At 30.7% G+C, this 15,754-nt stretch overlaps 1 protein-coding gene and 1 long non-coding RNA gene across 2 annotated transcripts; both read right to left on the reverse strand.

Annotated features, from left to right (window-relative positions):
- Positions 1 to 4,769: 4,769 nt before the first annotated feature.
- Positions 4,770 to 6,035, reverse strand: LOC145801152 (uncharacterized). Its single transcript, XR_014342139.1, has 3 exons — positions 5,903 to 6,035; positions 5,423 to 5,799; positions 4,770 to 4,962 (listed from the first exon to the last, which is right to left on the reverse strand). It is a non-coding gene; the product is annotated as an uncharacterized LOC145801152 (long non-coding RNA).
- Positions 6,036 to 6,090: 55 nt separating this feature from the next.
- Positions 6,091 to 12,404, reverse strand: LOC145800454 (uncharacterized). The gene is made up of 6 exons (XM_082890132.1): positions 12,073 to 12,404; positions 11,717 to 11,889; positions 7,701 to 7,863; positions 7,377 to 7,612; positions 7,031 to 7,252; positions 6,091 to 6,249 (listed from the first exon to the last, which is right to left on the reverse strand). Exons 1-6 carry the CDS (start codon positions 12,185 to 12,187, stop codon positions 6,091 to 6,093), a joined length of 1,068 nt encoding a protein of 355 aa, XP_082746258.1. The 5' UTR covers positions 12,188 to 12,404.
- Positions 12,405 to 15,754: the final 3,350 nt, after the last annotated feature.

A 15,754-nucleotide genomic window follows, 5' to 3' on the forward strand; every position in this document is an offset into this window, starting at 1 on the left:
AGGGGTAGGCAAATATAGGTCTGATCCAGGTTAAGACTGTATTTATATTATGTAATAAGAGGACATGTATTATTTGAAATTTAGTCTGGCTTGATATTTGGACTAATTTAACCATTTAAAGTTGAATTTTATTTTATTTTTTTAATTTCAAACTTGACCACATAACTCAATAGATATGAGCTATTATTATTATCATTATTATTATTATTATTAAATTGTACTGAATTTATTAGAAAATAAATAAATCATACAAGTTTTGTATAATTATATAAACTTCTCTATTAATAAAACTAAAACAATCAAAACTAATATAAATAATGGATAGATATATGGATAAATAAAATATATATATATCAGCGTAAAAGATATAATAATATTATTTTTTTCATCTGTAAGACTAAGAAAATACTAATGACAAGTTAATCAATTATTATGTGAATTAAAAACTTAATAAAATTCAATATAATTATGTTAATCATGTGAGATTTAATGCATTTTTTCTAACTCTTACTGGAAGTTGATGTAATTTAATTTTTTGGTCAATCTATTTATATGTAAGTTTTTTTCTTAAAAAACGTAAATTACAAAATAAATGGAATTAATGTTGGGAATGTGAAATTGGATGGATATTGATATAAATGGTAGAGTTTGATATGTATTATCATTCACCTTGAAATTCAGAAAGTTTATCTGTCTTGGAGGTTTTATATATATGTTTAGAAATATCTATTTTGGGCTATCGATAGTGGATAACTATGATTGTTGTAGAAATTGCATGAGAATTAAATGAATTGAAACTAATTTCTTATCCTTGTGCTTTGAACATTGTTGCTCATTTAATACGTTGCATATGTAAACGAAATTGAGAAAATGGCTGAATGTTGGAAAGAGGTGTGTATCACCAAACTAAGTTGGCCTATGTATCCAGGGTGAAAGTCTCAAAAATGAGCGTTTACATGGGTGCCAATTCCCCCGGACGAAATATCCGTAAAATGGTAATAGTAGTACTTGTATAGACTATGTTTACATGGGTGCCGCTTGACGGTTTTCCGCGGACGAAATATCCGTGAAAGGTTGTACCGGTTTGAGAATTCCCCCTCGTTTTCTATTGTAAAGAGTGACTTTGAGAATTTTGATATAAATTGAACATGGCATTGTTTTTGGAAAGAAAATGTAAAACATTTTGGTCATGAGCATTGTAGATGCGTTTTACCCTTATATCTTTGTTAAGATTCATATATTGTGTTAGATTATTTATATTGGGTTTTGGCTCACCCTATTTGGGAAAAACCATTTTCAGGTGCTGGTGACATGCCTCCACCAAGGCAATAGCTTGGGAGGAGTTGGAGCAAGTGCTTCTTTTGTTGTATTCATTTTGTACAGCCAAGGGCTTTAAATGTATTGGACCTAAAGTCCACTTTTGTGTAACCAAGAACTAACTTGGAAAGTTGTAAGCCTTTAGGGCATTTCTTATCTGTTTAACTTCCGTTCTTTTCTGTCTAACATATGCTATATATTCAAGGTTAGGCATTATGAATGTATACTGCATATGTTTTCCTTTTGTAATCCCAATTAGATTCAATGGAAGATAATTACTCTATTATTATTGTCGTTTATGAATATTGTGGAGGGATTATGGTAATAAATTTTGGGGCATTACAATAATAATATTGTTTTTTCATTTGTAAGATTAACAAAATACTAATGAAAAGATAATTAATTATTATGTGAATTAAAAACTTAATAAAATTCAATATAATTATGTTAATCGTGTGAGATTTAATGCATTTTTTCTAACTCTTACTGGAAGTTGGTGTAATTTAATTTTTGTCAATTTATATATTTGTAAGTTTTTTTCTTAAAAAACGTAAATTACACTAACCTACCTTAAGGTTTGAAGAAAATATTGCAAGTCTTATAATTTTTGCATAATTATCATGACTTTATTTTTAATAAGGACAAAAGGGATTGGAAAACTTACCCAAAAGAAAAGAAGATTGGAAATGACTCAGATGGTGTGAAAACACAAAGATGAATAATAAAAAAATAAATATTTAAACGTTATATAACAATATTATTTTTTTCATTCATATGATTAACGAATTCTTGATGAAATGTGAATTAAAACCTTAAAGGAATCTAATGTAGTTATATCAAAATTGTGAGACTTTATGTATCTTCTTTAAACTTCAAGGGGGTCAATTTAATTTACCCATTCAAAAAAATAAAATAAAATAAAGCATAAGCTTCTATCTAGTCTTGATCTAGACTAGAAAGCACTACAGGAAATTACACTTTTGGCGACCAACTTTGCTGATTAAAATAAATTTAGTCACCAAAAGTTGTACAATCAGCTTGGTCGGCGTTATTTACGGTTTTAGCTACTAATTTTTTTTAGTAGCCAAAAAAATTATTATTGGCAACTACAAATAAATGTCGCTAAATATGCCACAATAGGCGACTACAAAAATATTGGTCGGTGGTAAGTTTGGTTTTAGGCTACTAAAATTTATTTTAGTCATTGTATACTAATTTTTGCCAACTACAATAAATTTAGTAGCCAAATAACTAGCTTAATGTTTGGGTCCGTGAGACTTATCATGGGTTGCATTTCAATTAAGGGTGAGAATTTTCAATACGACTTGAACTATATACAAAGTTAGCATGTTACGGTTGACCATTTCCAACAAACATGTATATAATACTATCTGATATCACAAAATATTAAATAGGTCGGATTAGTGTCAATTCTATATAATACAAAATTGACACAGATAACATGTATAATGAAGAATTAATTACATATTTTAATATTATTTTTTATGTAACTCCATCAAATTTGTTAAAAAGTATATAAAATAAGATTTTAAGACTAATTTAAATTTTGTTGAATAGATTATTTTAATAACTTTTTGACTTTTTATGAAAAGATGTAAAGAAAAGTAAAGAGATGATGTGAACTAAAAAAAATAAAAAGTATATTATTTTATGTTAACCCAAACAAAGTATAATTGAAGATAATATATTTTGTCTACTATTTGAGTTAACTTAGTAAAAAATAATAATAATATATCATTTTTATAAAATAAAATTGAGTTTAAATCAAATATTCTTATGAATAACTTTATTAAATAGAAATTAGTTGTATTGAATTTAACTTGAGATGAAAAAAATAATTTTTTATACACTTGATTTTTTTAGTTGATAGATTTTTTTTTTTTTTTTTTGACATCACATGTTAAAATGATAAAAATTGGACCAAGACTGAAAATGATTTGATATGAAATAATAAACGATTTGAAATGTTGAGGTAATTCTAATATGAATCCAAAATGAACATGATCCAACACAACATGACACGACACCCACTCCTAATTTCAATGATCTATTATTTTGGACACTCAGGTTAAAAGTCCATTTCTGAAATTCTTGGGCCAATAGGTTGAAGCTTTTTCTTTTTCTTTTTTTTTGGGTGTGACCAAAATGACATTATTTGTTCAAAAGAATATCTATTTGTTCAAACTTGTCTATTTATCTATTCAAATGTCACTTATCTATTACTACAACAAATTTAGGATTTAAAGATGAAACAAATTTGTCCCAAAATGTATATATTTCGTCACCCAAACTAATTACGACGAACATTTTTCGTCACCCATTTTGTCTCCAAAGGGTCGTCGCTAAAGGGTCTTAGAGACGAAAAAAAAAAATTCGTCATTGAAAATGATAAATTTGTGACGAATTTTTTTGTCTCCAATACACTTTGTTGGGAACATACTTGTAACAAAACATTTTGTCATTAAAGAAGAAATTAGAGACAAAAGTATTTCGTCATAAATATAAGAAATAGAGACGAAACAATTTTGTCACGTTTAATAAAAACGAAGACGAAAATTTTTTGTCAAAGAAGCTACCAATAGAGACAAAAACAAATTCATCATTAAAAATGATAAATTTGTGACGAATTTTTTTGTCTCCAATACACTCTGTTGGGAACATACTTGCAAGTAATTAGCGACAAAATATTTTGTCATTAAAGAAGAAATTAGAGACAAAAGTATTTTGTCATAAATATAAGAAATAGAGACGAAATAATTTTGTCACGTTTAATATAAACGAAGACAAAAAAAATTTGTCAAAGAAGCTACCAATAGAGACAAAAACAAATTCATCATTAAAAATGATAAATTTGTGACGAATTTTTTTTGTCTCCAATACACTCTGTTGGGAACATACTTATAAGTAATTAGCGACAAAATATTTTGTCATTAAAGGAGAAATTAGAGACAAAAGTATTTTGTCATAAATATAAGAAATGGAGACAAAATAATTTTGTCACGTTTAATATAAACGAAGACGAAATTTTTTTGTCAAAAAAGCTACCAATAGAGATAAAAACAAATTCATCATTAAAAATGATGAAATAATGTCAAAAAAAAATCGTCACACATTGAGGGTAATAGTGACAATATTTTTTGTCATGACAAATTCATTTAGCGACGAAATAAAGAATTTATGACAAAATTAATCATCCACCTAAGCCAAACAAGAGACAAAAAAACCTTCTTTAGGGATGAAAAATTTTGTCAATAATTTCATAATATTTTTTTCCACATTATATACCTATTTTATCAAAATCTAAATTTTAGTTCAACAAATATGACCCTGTTCATGTTGAAACCTGTTGAATATAACAATTCCATCACAACTTAACCTAACCTGTTATCAACACATTTACGAATTAACAAAATGAAAATATACATTCATCATTACAAATAATTTCATCCTGATATAATAAAATAGTGAAATATCCACAAAATATCCAAAAGTTATAACTTGTTCAATTCCACCAAAAATCCAACAATAACTAGTGTAACTGTATGTGTATCCTTATCAAACAAAAATGAACATTCAAACAAATTACATCATTGTTGCACGTCAAAAATGCCACCCCAATCCAATCTGCAAAAAAATAAATTAAAAGTTTTAGTAATAAATCAATTATACAAAAGATTAAAAACATTAGTAACTCATCAATTTACAATTAGATCAATTATACAATTTATCCCTGTAACAGACGTTTTTTTAGATTATGAGAACAAAAAAATAATTTTAAGGCTAATTCACAAATGGTGCATCCCATTAATGTGCCGTAAGTTCATACAACTTATATTGGTCCCTCCTAAGGTGTTTCTATTGGTTCTTGTACAAATCTGTAATTGTGTGATAATTTAGCATTTCGACAGCCTTTTTTCAAGCTTTAAGTATAGAGAAAAATATATATTTTTTAGACTAATTCACAATTTATACATCATGTGCACCTGTACAAATTGGATGTCATATGCATGTTTCCATTACTTCCTAATTCTTCAAACATGTATTCTTTTATAAAATTTGTTATATTAAAGTTAATATACTTTACCAAGAAGTATGTCCACTTGTGGATGAGTTCCCTCCACTTCCAAAGTGTCCAGTGAATCCTTTGGTCCTCAAAAAGTTGACAACATCAGCCATTATCTCCCCTTACTTCTTCTTACCCTCTTCAAGATCTTCTATTTTATTGTTCTGCATTTGTATTTGTTCCCTTTGTGTCTCTATTTGCATCTCAAGGCGCTTCACGTAATCATTTGTTTCAGCATATATGGTAGTGGCTCTCCTAATAAAGGATGAAGGTCTCATGCCATGTCCCTTCACATAGCCAGACCTTGGCTTTAGGACTTTGATTGATAGCTCTTCTGCAGTCAAAGGGGTTGATCCCGACTGTGAGAGGTGATCAGCCTGTGTCTGTATCATATTTTCCTATCAAATATAAAAAAAATTAAATAATTATTAGAAAATTAAATAAGATTACAACAAATAGTATTCTAAAATTTTGTTAATAAAAATTGCAATATATACTCACATAATTACACTGAGCTTGAGATGAGATTCACTCATGTGTTTTCTCATTATAGTGAGTTTCCTTGTACAACTCTGCTAGATCAGGTAGCATCTTCTTTTCTCGTGCCTAATTCGATAGACCAAATATTCAATAAATAAAGATAAGAATCTAATGTAATTCTGAAAGTGCAAGGATACGTACCAGTTTTTCTACTCTGATAGGGATTGACCTAGAACCACACCTATGTTTTGTATACATCCTTTCTCTGTTCGCGATGTCGGCCTTTGATTGTTCCTATAAGGAAGAATGACCAATATAACAATGAAATGTATCATTAGTAAGACAAATATGTTGGCTTTTGATTGTTCCTGTAAGGAATAATGAACCAATATAACAATGAAATGTATCACTAGTAAAACAAATTTAATGGTTGATAATAAAGAAATTGCATTGTTCCTCTCTATCATTTTCCTATATATCATTTCAACTTAAAAGATATTTCAAATTATTCACTAGTTTCATTCAATTTTGTGAAAAATAGATTAGAGGACTTATTGAGATTTCATCATAAGATGGTTTTTCTGGGTGAAAAAAGAAAAACGAGTAATTTACACCGTTCACAAATAGGGGGCATATAAGCATGGGCAAGATAGATTGTGAAAAAATCCATTTACATTTCACAAGATATGGAACAATTACTGATACCAAACTCATAACCCTTTCTTTCTTCCGCAACTCTATCAAATCTAAAGTTCTGTCTCAATACCCTATATTAGTTACTTAGCTAGTTGCTTACCATTATCATGAAACTTCAGACCAAACCCAAGAACAACCAGAAAATTAATACAATCATAGAAACTGAAATCTTAGTTCTTTATTCTATGATGTGAAAGATGCACTTTAAGGAACCATAAATTAATCTCCTATTATGCGAGCCTTCCAATCCATGTTTAATAGTTTCCCTTTCTCATTTTTCCACTTATTTGGTTTTTATTATGTTCCACTTACATGCCTAGAAGATAAAGGGAAAAAAATACATATGGAATTTCACAGAAAATTGATTGTGTTCTTTCTAGTTGTTTTAGAATCTCTCCCTATTCTGATCAAATTCTTTCTTCGCTAATATAATAAAAAAGATGAAAATGTTACCAGAAATTCTTTAGTGTTCCACTTTTTATCAATAAGATCTATCCACTTGGTAGGATCGACATTCTTCGGTGGGTGGTTTCTTGCGTACTCCTCCCCTTTAGCCTCCTTTAGCTCCATGAATTGTTTGTGCAGCCTATAGGTATGGTTACTCAATCTCCGACCAAATTTTGTGTTCATTGCCTTCTCTATATCAACAGGGTCTCCTTGTAAATCAAATTGATCCTGCAAAAAATAGATAAGTCATAGATAATTCTTATAAAAAATAAAATAATTACAATAAATAATTAAGATTTCTAACCTATTATAAAAATGAGTAAAATCTCCTATAAGTAGACAACGAACTTACATTCAAGCGTTGAAACATCGCCTCCTTAACGGAGGCATCAACATACTTCCACCTACGAACACTTGGATCTGGTAAACGAGTTCGCACTTCTACACCAATCTTTGAGGCTAGTTTTGAGGCATAGTCCCCTACCGGTGCACGAAATTCTGGAGGGATAGGCACACTAAGCTTTCCATCTCTATCAACAAGGCCTTGAACCTCTTTGCCTCGAGTCGAGCCACGAGCACGCTTAGCAGCTGATATTGTGAAGCCATAATATTGAAATAGTATGTGAACAAATTTAATTAAGATCTCAAATCAATGTAAATAAAGAGTGTGTCTTACCAATAGTATTACCAGCAGTCACCTCAAGTTGAGGCTCCACATTGAGAGGTGGTGGCGGATTGCTAGTCACCTCAGGACGTGAAGAGGTATCCCCCTCTTCTAATGCGTGGGTCAATGCCTCATGATGAGATTGTGAACGGGCTCTCGATGGTATCTCTAACAGCTGAATAACATAATAAAATATGAATATATGTACAAACATTTACATGTCTATGTGTGTATGAATTGAAAGTAACAAGAAAGAATATATTTCACAATGCATAAATGTATAGTACCTCATGCTCAAACGAATCATAGGATTCAGTGTCACTGCCATCTTCAACCTCTGACGGTCGATAATCATCGTCATTTTCCTCAATTGGTATTTGTTTTTCCTTCCTCAATTTCTTATGTTGAACCGTAGCCTTCAAACAAGTTGTTGTATTCTTCACTCCTAGAGCATTCATTCTCTCACGGTTTTTATTAATATTCTCCATTCTTTGTTTCTCATAGTTCGTTACCTTCTTAGTTGCGGTACTTGGTTTGGTCAATTGCTTTTTTGTAGCATCCATTTTGCCCAACTATAAAGCATAATTGAACATTTTTTTGGTGGATACGCATAATTGAACATTAGATGTAAAGAAAAGATAATTATATATTTCTATACATAAAGCATAAAGCAACAACAATCTCAACAAGTGGATATGTCATATAGGCTCTAAATCATTGAAATATGGCTAGAGTGATATGGATGATTTTTGTTTTTACCATTTACTTATCATAGAACAAATTAATTACAAAGCCATCAGACACACAATATGACCAATCAATGATAAACCTACATAACAGTGGATGGACCCCACAACTGAAATTCAAATACATTAATTAAGAACAATGTTCATATAGAAAGTGCAAAATAACTACAAATCCTAGTCTACATCAAGATCCATATCGTAATCCACATCAGGTTCGTCACACTCTTCATTTTGTTTGTCAGCTCTATTCTCTATCATTGTTTCATCAGATGACCTAACCCTTGTAACAACTTCTGCTTCAACACCATCTCTATAACATTGAACATTAGGGCCGATGTCAATTGGAACAACATTGGTAATATTTTCTTGTTGGAACACATCGTTTTTTTCTGGTTCATGTAATGATTCTCCATCACCTACCTCTGGTACATCAAAGACACCCCTATGTTGCACTCGTTGAACGACTTGCCAAGGTTGTCCCCATTTGGTATCATTTAGGTAAAAGACTTGCTTAGCCTGGCTAGGCAAGATGAAAGGGTCGTGTTGATACCACCGACTTGTGACATCAATACTTGTGCAATAATCATCGGTTCTCAATGTTCTACTTCGACCTGTGTTTCCTATGTTGTACCATTCACACTGGAACAATACAACTTTGTTATGACACATGTACTCCAATTCCCAAACATTGCACAAGTGACCATAAAATTCATGCGTCACTCCCTCATGATCCCCTTCCGTAAGCACACCACTATTCTGACTCTTACGGCGATTGTCTACTTCTCTTGTACGAAACCGTACGCCATTGATTATGCAACCTGAGTACTCTTTTACTAGCAAATTTGGGCCATTTGCTAATGACCATAAATCATTGGTTGCTTCTGGTGACTTTTCTTCTCTCAATATATTTATCTACATTCACATGTAACATACATTAAGATAGTAAAAATAAATTAATAAATGATCAAATCTTATACAAATTTTTAATCATGTCTTAAATTGAAAATGCCTTACCCGCTCTTTGAACCACTTGGGAAACTCTTGTTGTTGTATACGGGTTATGCCTTGGTCAGATGGAGTCCGTAATAGATTTTTGTGTATCCTACTCAAAAGAATGTGATTATTATGCACTGCTAACTACATTAACAAAGCTAAGAATACACATATTTAAATGAAAAACATACTCTAGATACTTCTCTATCTCGGGGCTATTGTTCAACAAGAACCAATGAGCCATATCACGATATTCTTGTGACATATCAGCATCCCTTGTGATTAGGCCAATAAGACGGGCAGTTTCTGTGAATACAGTTAACCCTTTGCAACGTTCGCCACAATCTTGATTTCGTTCGAGTCGATTATGCACTGTTTCGATCCCATCAACATACATTGAACAAAAAGTAATGCACTCTTTGACAATGTAAGCCTCTTCGATTGAACCTTCTGGTCGAGCTCGGTTTGTAACAAACTTTTTTAAAGCTCCGAGAAACCTTGAAAAGAGAATTAGTTAAGAGCAAGGTTACACATGCAACATATAATTACGAACCTTTCAATTTAACAATTACCTTTCAATCTGGTACATCCATCGATATTGCACCGATCCTCCAAGAATATGCGGCAAGTGAACGGCCAAGTGAACCATCACATCAAAGAAGGCTGGAGGAAAGATCTTTTCAAGCTTGCATAATATGTGTACTATACGTTCCTCTAATTTCTCAAGTTCATTACGGCGCAGTGTCCTTGAGCACAAATCCTGGAAAAAGCTACCTAACTCAAATAGTGTTTTACTAATCTCTTTGTCTACGAAACCACGCATCCCAATTGGAAGAATCCGTTGTATGAGTACATGGCAGTCATGACTTTTCAAGCCTGTTAATTTACCATTTCTCGCATTCACTGATCTTGATATGTTTGCAGCATAGCCATCCGGATACTTCACTGATTTCAAGAATTCAAAGAAACCCTCCCTCTCTTCAGGGGTCAATGAAAAGATTGCCCTAGGTTTGACATAAGTTCCATCAGGACGACGTGTTAACCACAACTCTTTCCTTATACCCATATCTTCCAAGTCCATCCGTGCTTTGTCGGTGTCTTTGTTCTTTCCATCAATGCCTATCATAGTTCCAAAGGTATTTTCACTAAAATTCTTCTCGACGTGCATAACATCAATGTTGTGTCGAAGCTTCTGTTTCTTCCAGTATGGTAACTCATACAAGATGCTTACCTTTGTCCAATTTGGTGCCTGACGGAGTCTTTTCTTATTTCTTGGATGCTTCCCATATGTGACACCTGTCACTCTGTCCAATTGCTCTAATATATTTTCCACTGGTAACTTTAAAGATCTCTTTCGCTTCTCATGCTTACCATTGTAAGCCTTACTCTTTCGCCTTTCGGGGTGGTTTTGAGGCAAGTAGCATCGATGGTTAGTGTATGCAGTCTTACCTTTCAAGGATTGAAAATATGGTTCATCATTGCAAGTGTAGCAAGAATAATGACCCTTTGTTCTCCACCCAGATATGTCACCAAATGCGGGCCAATCGTGTATAGTCCACATCAAAGCTACACGCATCTGGAAAGACTCACCAGTTACGGCATCGTAAGATAATGCACCATTTCTCCACAACTCATCCACCAGAGGTCTCATGTAGACATCAATATCGATCCCTGGTTGTGATTCTCCAGGAATAAGTAGTGACATCATAAGAAAGGGATCTTTCATAACCAACCAAGGTGGCAAGTTATAAGGAATGAGTACTACAGGCCATAAACTATACAAGTTGCTCATGTTCCCGAAAGGATTGAATCCATCAATAGCCAACCCTAGCCTCACATTTCGAGGCTCCAGGCAAACTGAGGATGTTGCACATCAAATTCCTTCCATTCATCACTATCGGCAGGATGTCTCAATACTCCGTCATCTATACGTTTCTCCTTGTGCCATCTCATGTCCTCAGCAGTCTTTCTTGACATGTACAATCTTTTCAACCTTGGTGTTAATGGGAAGTACCGCAACACCTTATGGGGAATCTTCTTACCCCTGCCACGATTGATCTTGTATCTGGATGCCTTACATTTTGGACATTTATCTAACCTTGCATTTTCCTTCCAAAAGAGTACACAATCATTTATACAAGCATCAATTAACTCATATGACAAGCCCAAATCACGAAGTATTTTCTTAGCTTCATAAAATGACTTTGGAACCAAATTATCTTTTGGTAAAAGTTTTGTTGAAAACTCCAATAGTGTGTTAACCGACTTATTGCTCCAGTGGTTTGTTACCTTCATATTAAGCAGCTCGATGACAAACTTCAACAGAGTGTAGTTTGTGCAACCTAAGTACACCTCACGTTTGGCATCATTCAATAGTTTATCAAACGTTTGTAGTTCCTCATTCTGGGGTGCATCGTTGGGTTCTCCTCTTATTCGACCTTCCACTAAGGCATCAATACCACCTAAAACCTCATCTTCATCAATTGCCATTTCATGATGAGCCTCATTTGATACACGTGGTTCCCCGTGCTCATGCCAAATAGTGTACGTTTGCATAATCCCATATTGAAGCAAATGAATTTGCACATTGCGAAGATTTTGGGAATAATAGTTCACACAGTTCAAACATGGGCACGGAATTTTACCTTCCTGGTCAACAACTGCCATTGCAAATTTGATAAATGATGTCACCCCATCAATAAATGGCTGACTCATCCTTCCATCAGGTGTCTTAACCAATGCAATCCAACTCTTGTCCATGTCTGATCACAAATGAAAGATCAAGTTTTTTTATGTCATAAAACGCATCATGTGTACTATTAACCTATTCCATTTAGGAATGCACAATGTGTATCATAGAAAGAAAATCATATTACGTTGTCTATCTCTAATCTTTCCTTAGTTCTCCAAGTATATAACATATGTGTTGGACTTTTCAAAGAATTTTTTTATGCTTGTTTTTAATGCATTAAAGTGTTATTATGAGGGTAAGACTTGAGAGAAATTAATAAATGCTAAGATTTTTTTTTTAAATCAAAAAATCAGAAAATTTAGATTGGGAGATTGGAGCTCCCACAAAGCTTGAGGCTAAAAACCCCCTTTTGCTTAATATATAGTATAGATATAGATAGCATATCACCCGTGCTATGCACGGGTTGTATTTACAATTATCTATATATGTGAATTATGATTTTTAAATGTCTTTTTTTTTTTTTTTAATGTCTTCTTTTTTTTCATTTTTATATTATATTAAAGTTTAATATTTTGATAACAATCATATGTGCTGGACTTTCCAATGAATTAAATATCTTCTTTTTTATATTATATTAAAGTTTAATATTTTGATAATAATCATATGTGTTGGACTTTCCAAGGAATTAAATATCTTCTTTTTTTATATTATATTAAAGTTTAATATTTTGATAATAATCATATGTGTTGGACTTTTTAAGGAATTTTTTTTATATTTGTTCTTAATGCGTTAAAGTGTTATTATGAGGGATAATAATCATATGAGTTGGGACTTTTCAAGGAATTCATATGTGTTGGACTTTTCAAGGAATTTTTTTATGCTTGTTCTTAATGCATTAATGCGTTATTATGAGGATAAAGCTTGAGGGTTGGGAGAAGTTAATAAATACTAAGGTTTTATTTTTAAAAAAATCAAAAAATTAGGAAATTTAGATAAGGATATTGGAGCTCCCACAAAACTTATGGGTTAGAGATAGATATAAATAAATAGATAGATATACAAATTATTTGTTTTGGAAAAGGTACTGCAGTAATTATGAGAGAAATCAAAAAGTCTTGTGGGTTATAGATAGACATAGATAAAGATATTTATATTTGTTTTAAAATACAAATTATTTGTTTTGGAAAAGGTACTGCAGTAATTATGAGAGAAATCAAAAAGTCTTGTGGGTTATAGATAGACATAGATAAAGATATTTATATTTGTTTTAAAATACAAATTATTTGTTTTGGAAAAGGTACTGCAGTAATTATGAGAGAAGTCAAAAAGTCTTATGGGTTAAGAGAAGTTAATAAATGTTGAGATAAAAAAAAATTTTAAAAACAAAAAATTAGAAAATTAGGATTGCCATATTGAAGCTCCCACAGGCCTTGGGGGTTAAAAACCCCATTTTGCTTAATGTATAGTATAGATATAGATAGATAGATAGATAGATAGATAGATAGATATATCTTTTTATTTTTATTTTTGTGTGGTTTCTATTCGGGAATTTTTTTTTCAATTTATTTAAGATGGAGTTGTGGGTATCTTTTTTTTTTTTAATTTAATTTATCTGTGGTTTCCTTTTGTTTTTAATTATTATTATTTGGATAAGTTATGATGTGAGTTAGATATGTGATAGACATGTGAGTTTTATTGATTTAAAGTTTATTTAGATAAACTTTAAAGATTTTTTTTTTTAGTTTTATAGTTTTTTTTGTTATGTTATAATATAATATATAAAATATAGGTAGATATATACAACTTTAATAAAAAAATATTATCTGATTTTTTGGGGAAGAGAAAATGAATGTAAGTTTTAATATTTTTTTTTGAAAATTTGCGAGAGAGATTAGGAGGGAGAGATTATGAAATATTTTTGTTATTAAATAAATAAATCAGTCAATAGTTTTTTTTAATCTATTTTGTAAATTAAAAATCAATAATTTTGGAAAATTGATTAACTTGTCTCGTTAAGTGATTTAAAATTTTGATAGATATACATAAAAAAAATACATAATTATATTATTAAATCATAATTCAAATTTAGATGTTATATCTTTTTGAGATCTATAGCTAAATTCTTATATATATATTTTTATTTTATTTTACATGTACTTTATTAATTTTTCAAATAATAATGCTAAAGAAGCTTAAAATATTATGGGTAAATTACAAATATATCCCTTGAGATTTGATTAAAATACAAATCATTTTCTGTAGTTTTGAAAATTCCATTTCATCTCCTAAGGTTTCTAATTTCATAACAAATCATCCATTTTATTAATAAATCATCAAGTCAATTAATAGTTTTTAATCATGTTAAAAATATGTTTCAATTAATAAATTAGGTAATTTTATTATTATGTAGGAGAGCAATTATAAATTTTATTTTTTTAATTAATTTTGTTAAATAAAAAATTCTAATAGAGGAGTATTTATAGTTTTTTAAATTATAAAAAATAATCTGTATTTTAAACAAATTTTAAGGGTGTATTTATGATTTATCCAAATATTATACTGACATGATAGGGGGGATTGGGTTTGAATTGGTTGATTCTAGTCTTTGTTTGGAAAGACGGGTGGATTAAAAGAGTTTACTAAAAGATAAAATAAGTTAAAATAACTAATAAGACAAAATATCACATGTAATTCATAATTATTTTATTTTTTTCTCATAATTATCAAATCAACTATAAAAAAAAACCAATCAGATTCTTAAAACAACTATTTTAGTCAGGCTAAAATAGTTAAAAAGTTAAAAAAAATCAACTAAAATAGTCAATTTTTCAAACAAGACCTCAATAATAAACAATTGACATCAGATGTAAATTTAAGAGTGATATTTTAAGGTTCTTAAATATTTTCTAATTCTAGTTTTTATATTCATTATTCCCATTTATTAGTTATTTCCCAAGTAACAACTCCACCCATGAATAGCTGAGTAGCAAAAAGTCCGTTTTGAAATAAATTGTAAGTTTAAACATTCAAAGAATAGAGTATACCTTTAAATTGTAAAATTTCAATCAAACTCAATTTGATAGAAGTCAGATTCAAAGAACAGAGTTTTCGTTTTGAGCATTATAAAACTTACAGGCATTTCAAGTTAACTTATTTCTCCCTCCCCCCCCCCCCTACAGGCATTTCATGTAAAATTAATCATATATATATATATATATGTATATATATATAAACAAAACAAACCGCTGGCTTCTCCAGTCAAAAGAAAAACAAAAACAGAGCATCAGACTTATATTAATATCTTGAAATTTTCATTACACATCTTCAATGTGTTTCTATAAATATATAAATTATCATTGCAGAGGGTTCACAAAAGTTCACAAAAGCAAAAGTTCAGGTGGTGAACAAGCAGAGGGTTCATCCCTCACTACACTAACACCACACATATCATCAATGATCAAATGTATGACTTCAGGTGGTGAACAAGCAGAATGGTGAACAATGAATATACAAACTCTACATGCAGAATGAAATAGATATCAAGCAGAATGAAAAAACAAAATTGCAGATTCATTGTACATGTTGATAAACCAAAAAACTCTACAATGAACAAGCAGAATGAAAGGGTACCGTGA

The sequence above is a fragment of the Camellia sinensis genome, chromosome 10 (genome assembly GCF_055761805.1).
Source record: "Camellia sinensis isolate YWXY chromosome 10, ASM5576180v1, whole genome shotgun sequence".
NCBI classification, from domain to species: Eukaryota; Viridiplantae; Streptophyta; class Magnoliopsida; order Ericales; family Theaceae; genus Camellia; species Camellia sinensis.

Coding starts and splice junctions, on each gene's coding strand:
- LOC145800454 (XM_082890132.1), bottom strand. CDS start 12,187: ATGGACAAGAGTTGGATTGCATTGGTTAAGACACCTGATGGAAGGATG. Junction 11,890..12,072: donor GGCAGTTGTTGACCAGGAAG/GTAAAATTCCGT, acceptor ATGAGGTTTTAG/GTGGTATTGATGCCTTAGTG. Junction 7,613..7,700: donor GACTGCTGGTAATACTATTG/GTAAGACACACT, acceptor TCACAATATCAG/CTGCTAAGCGTGCTCGTGGC.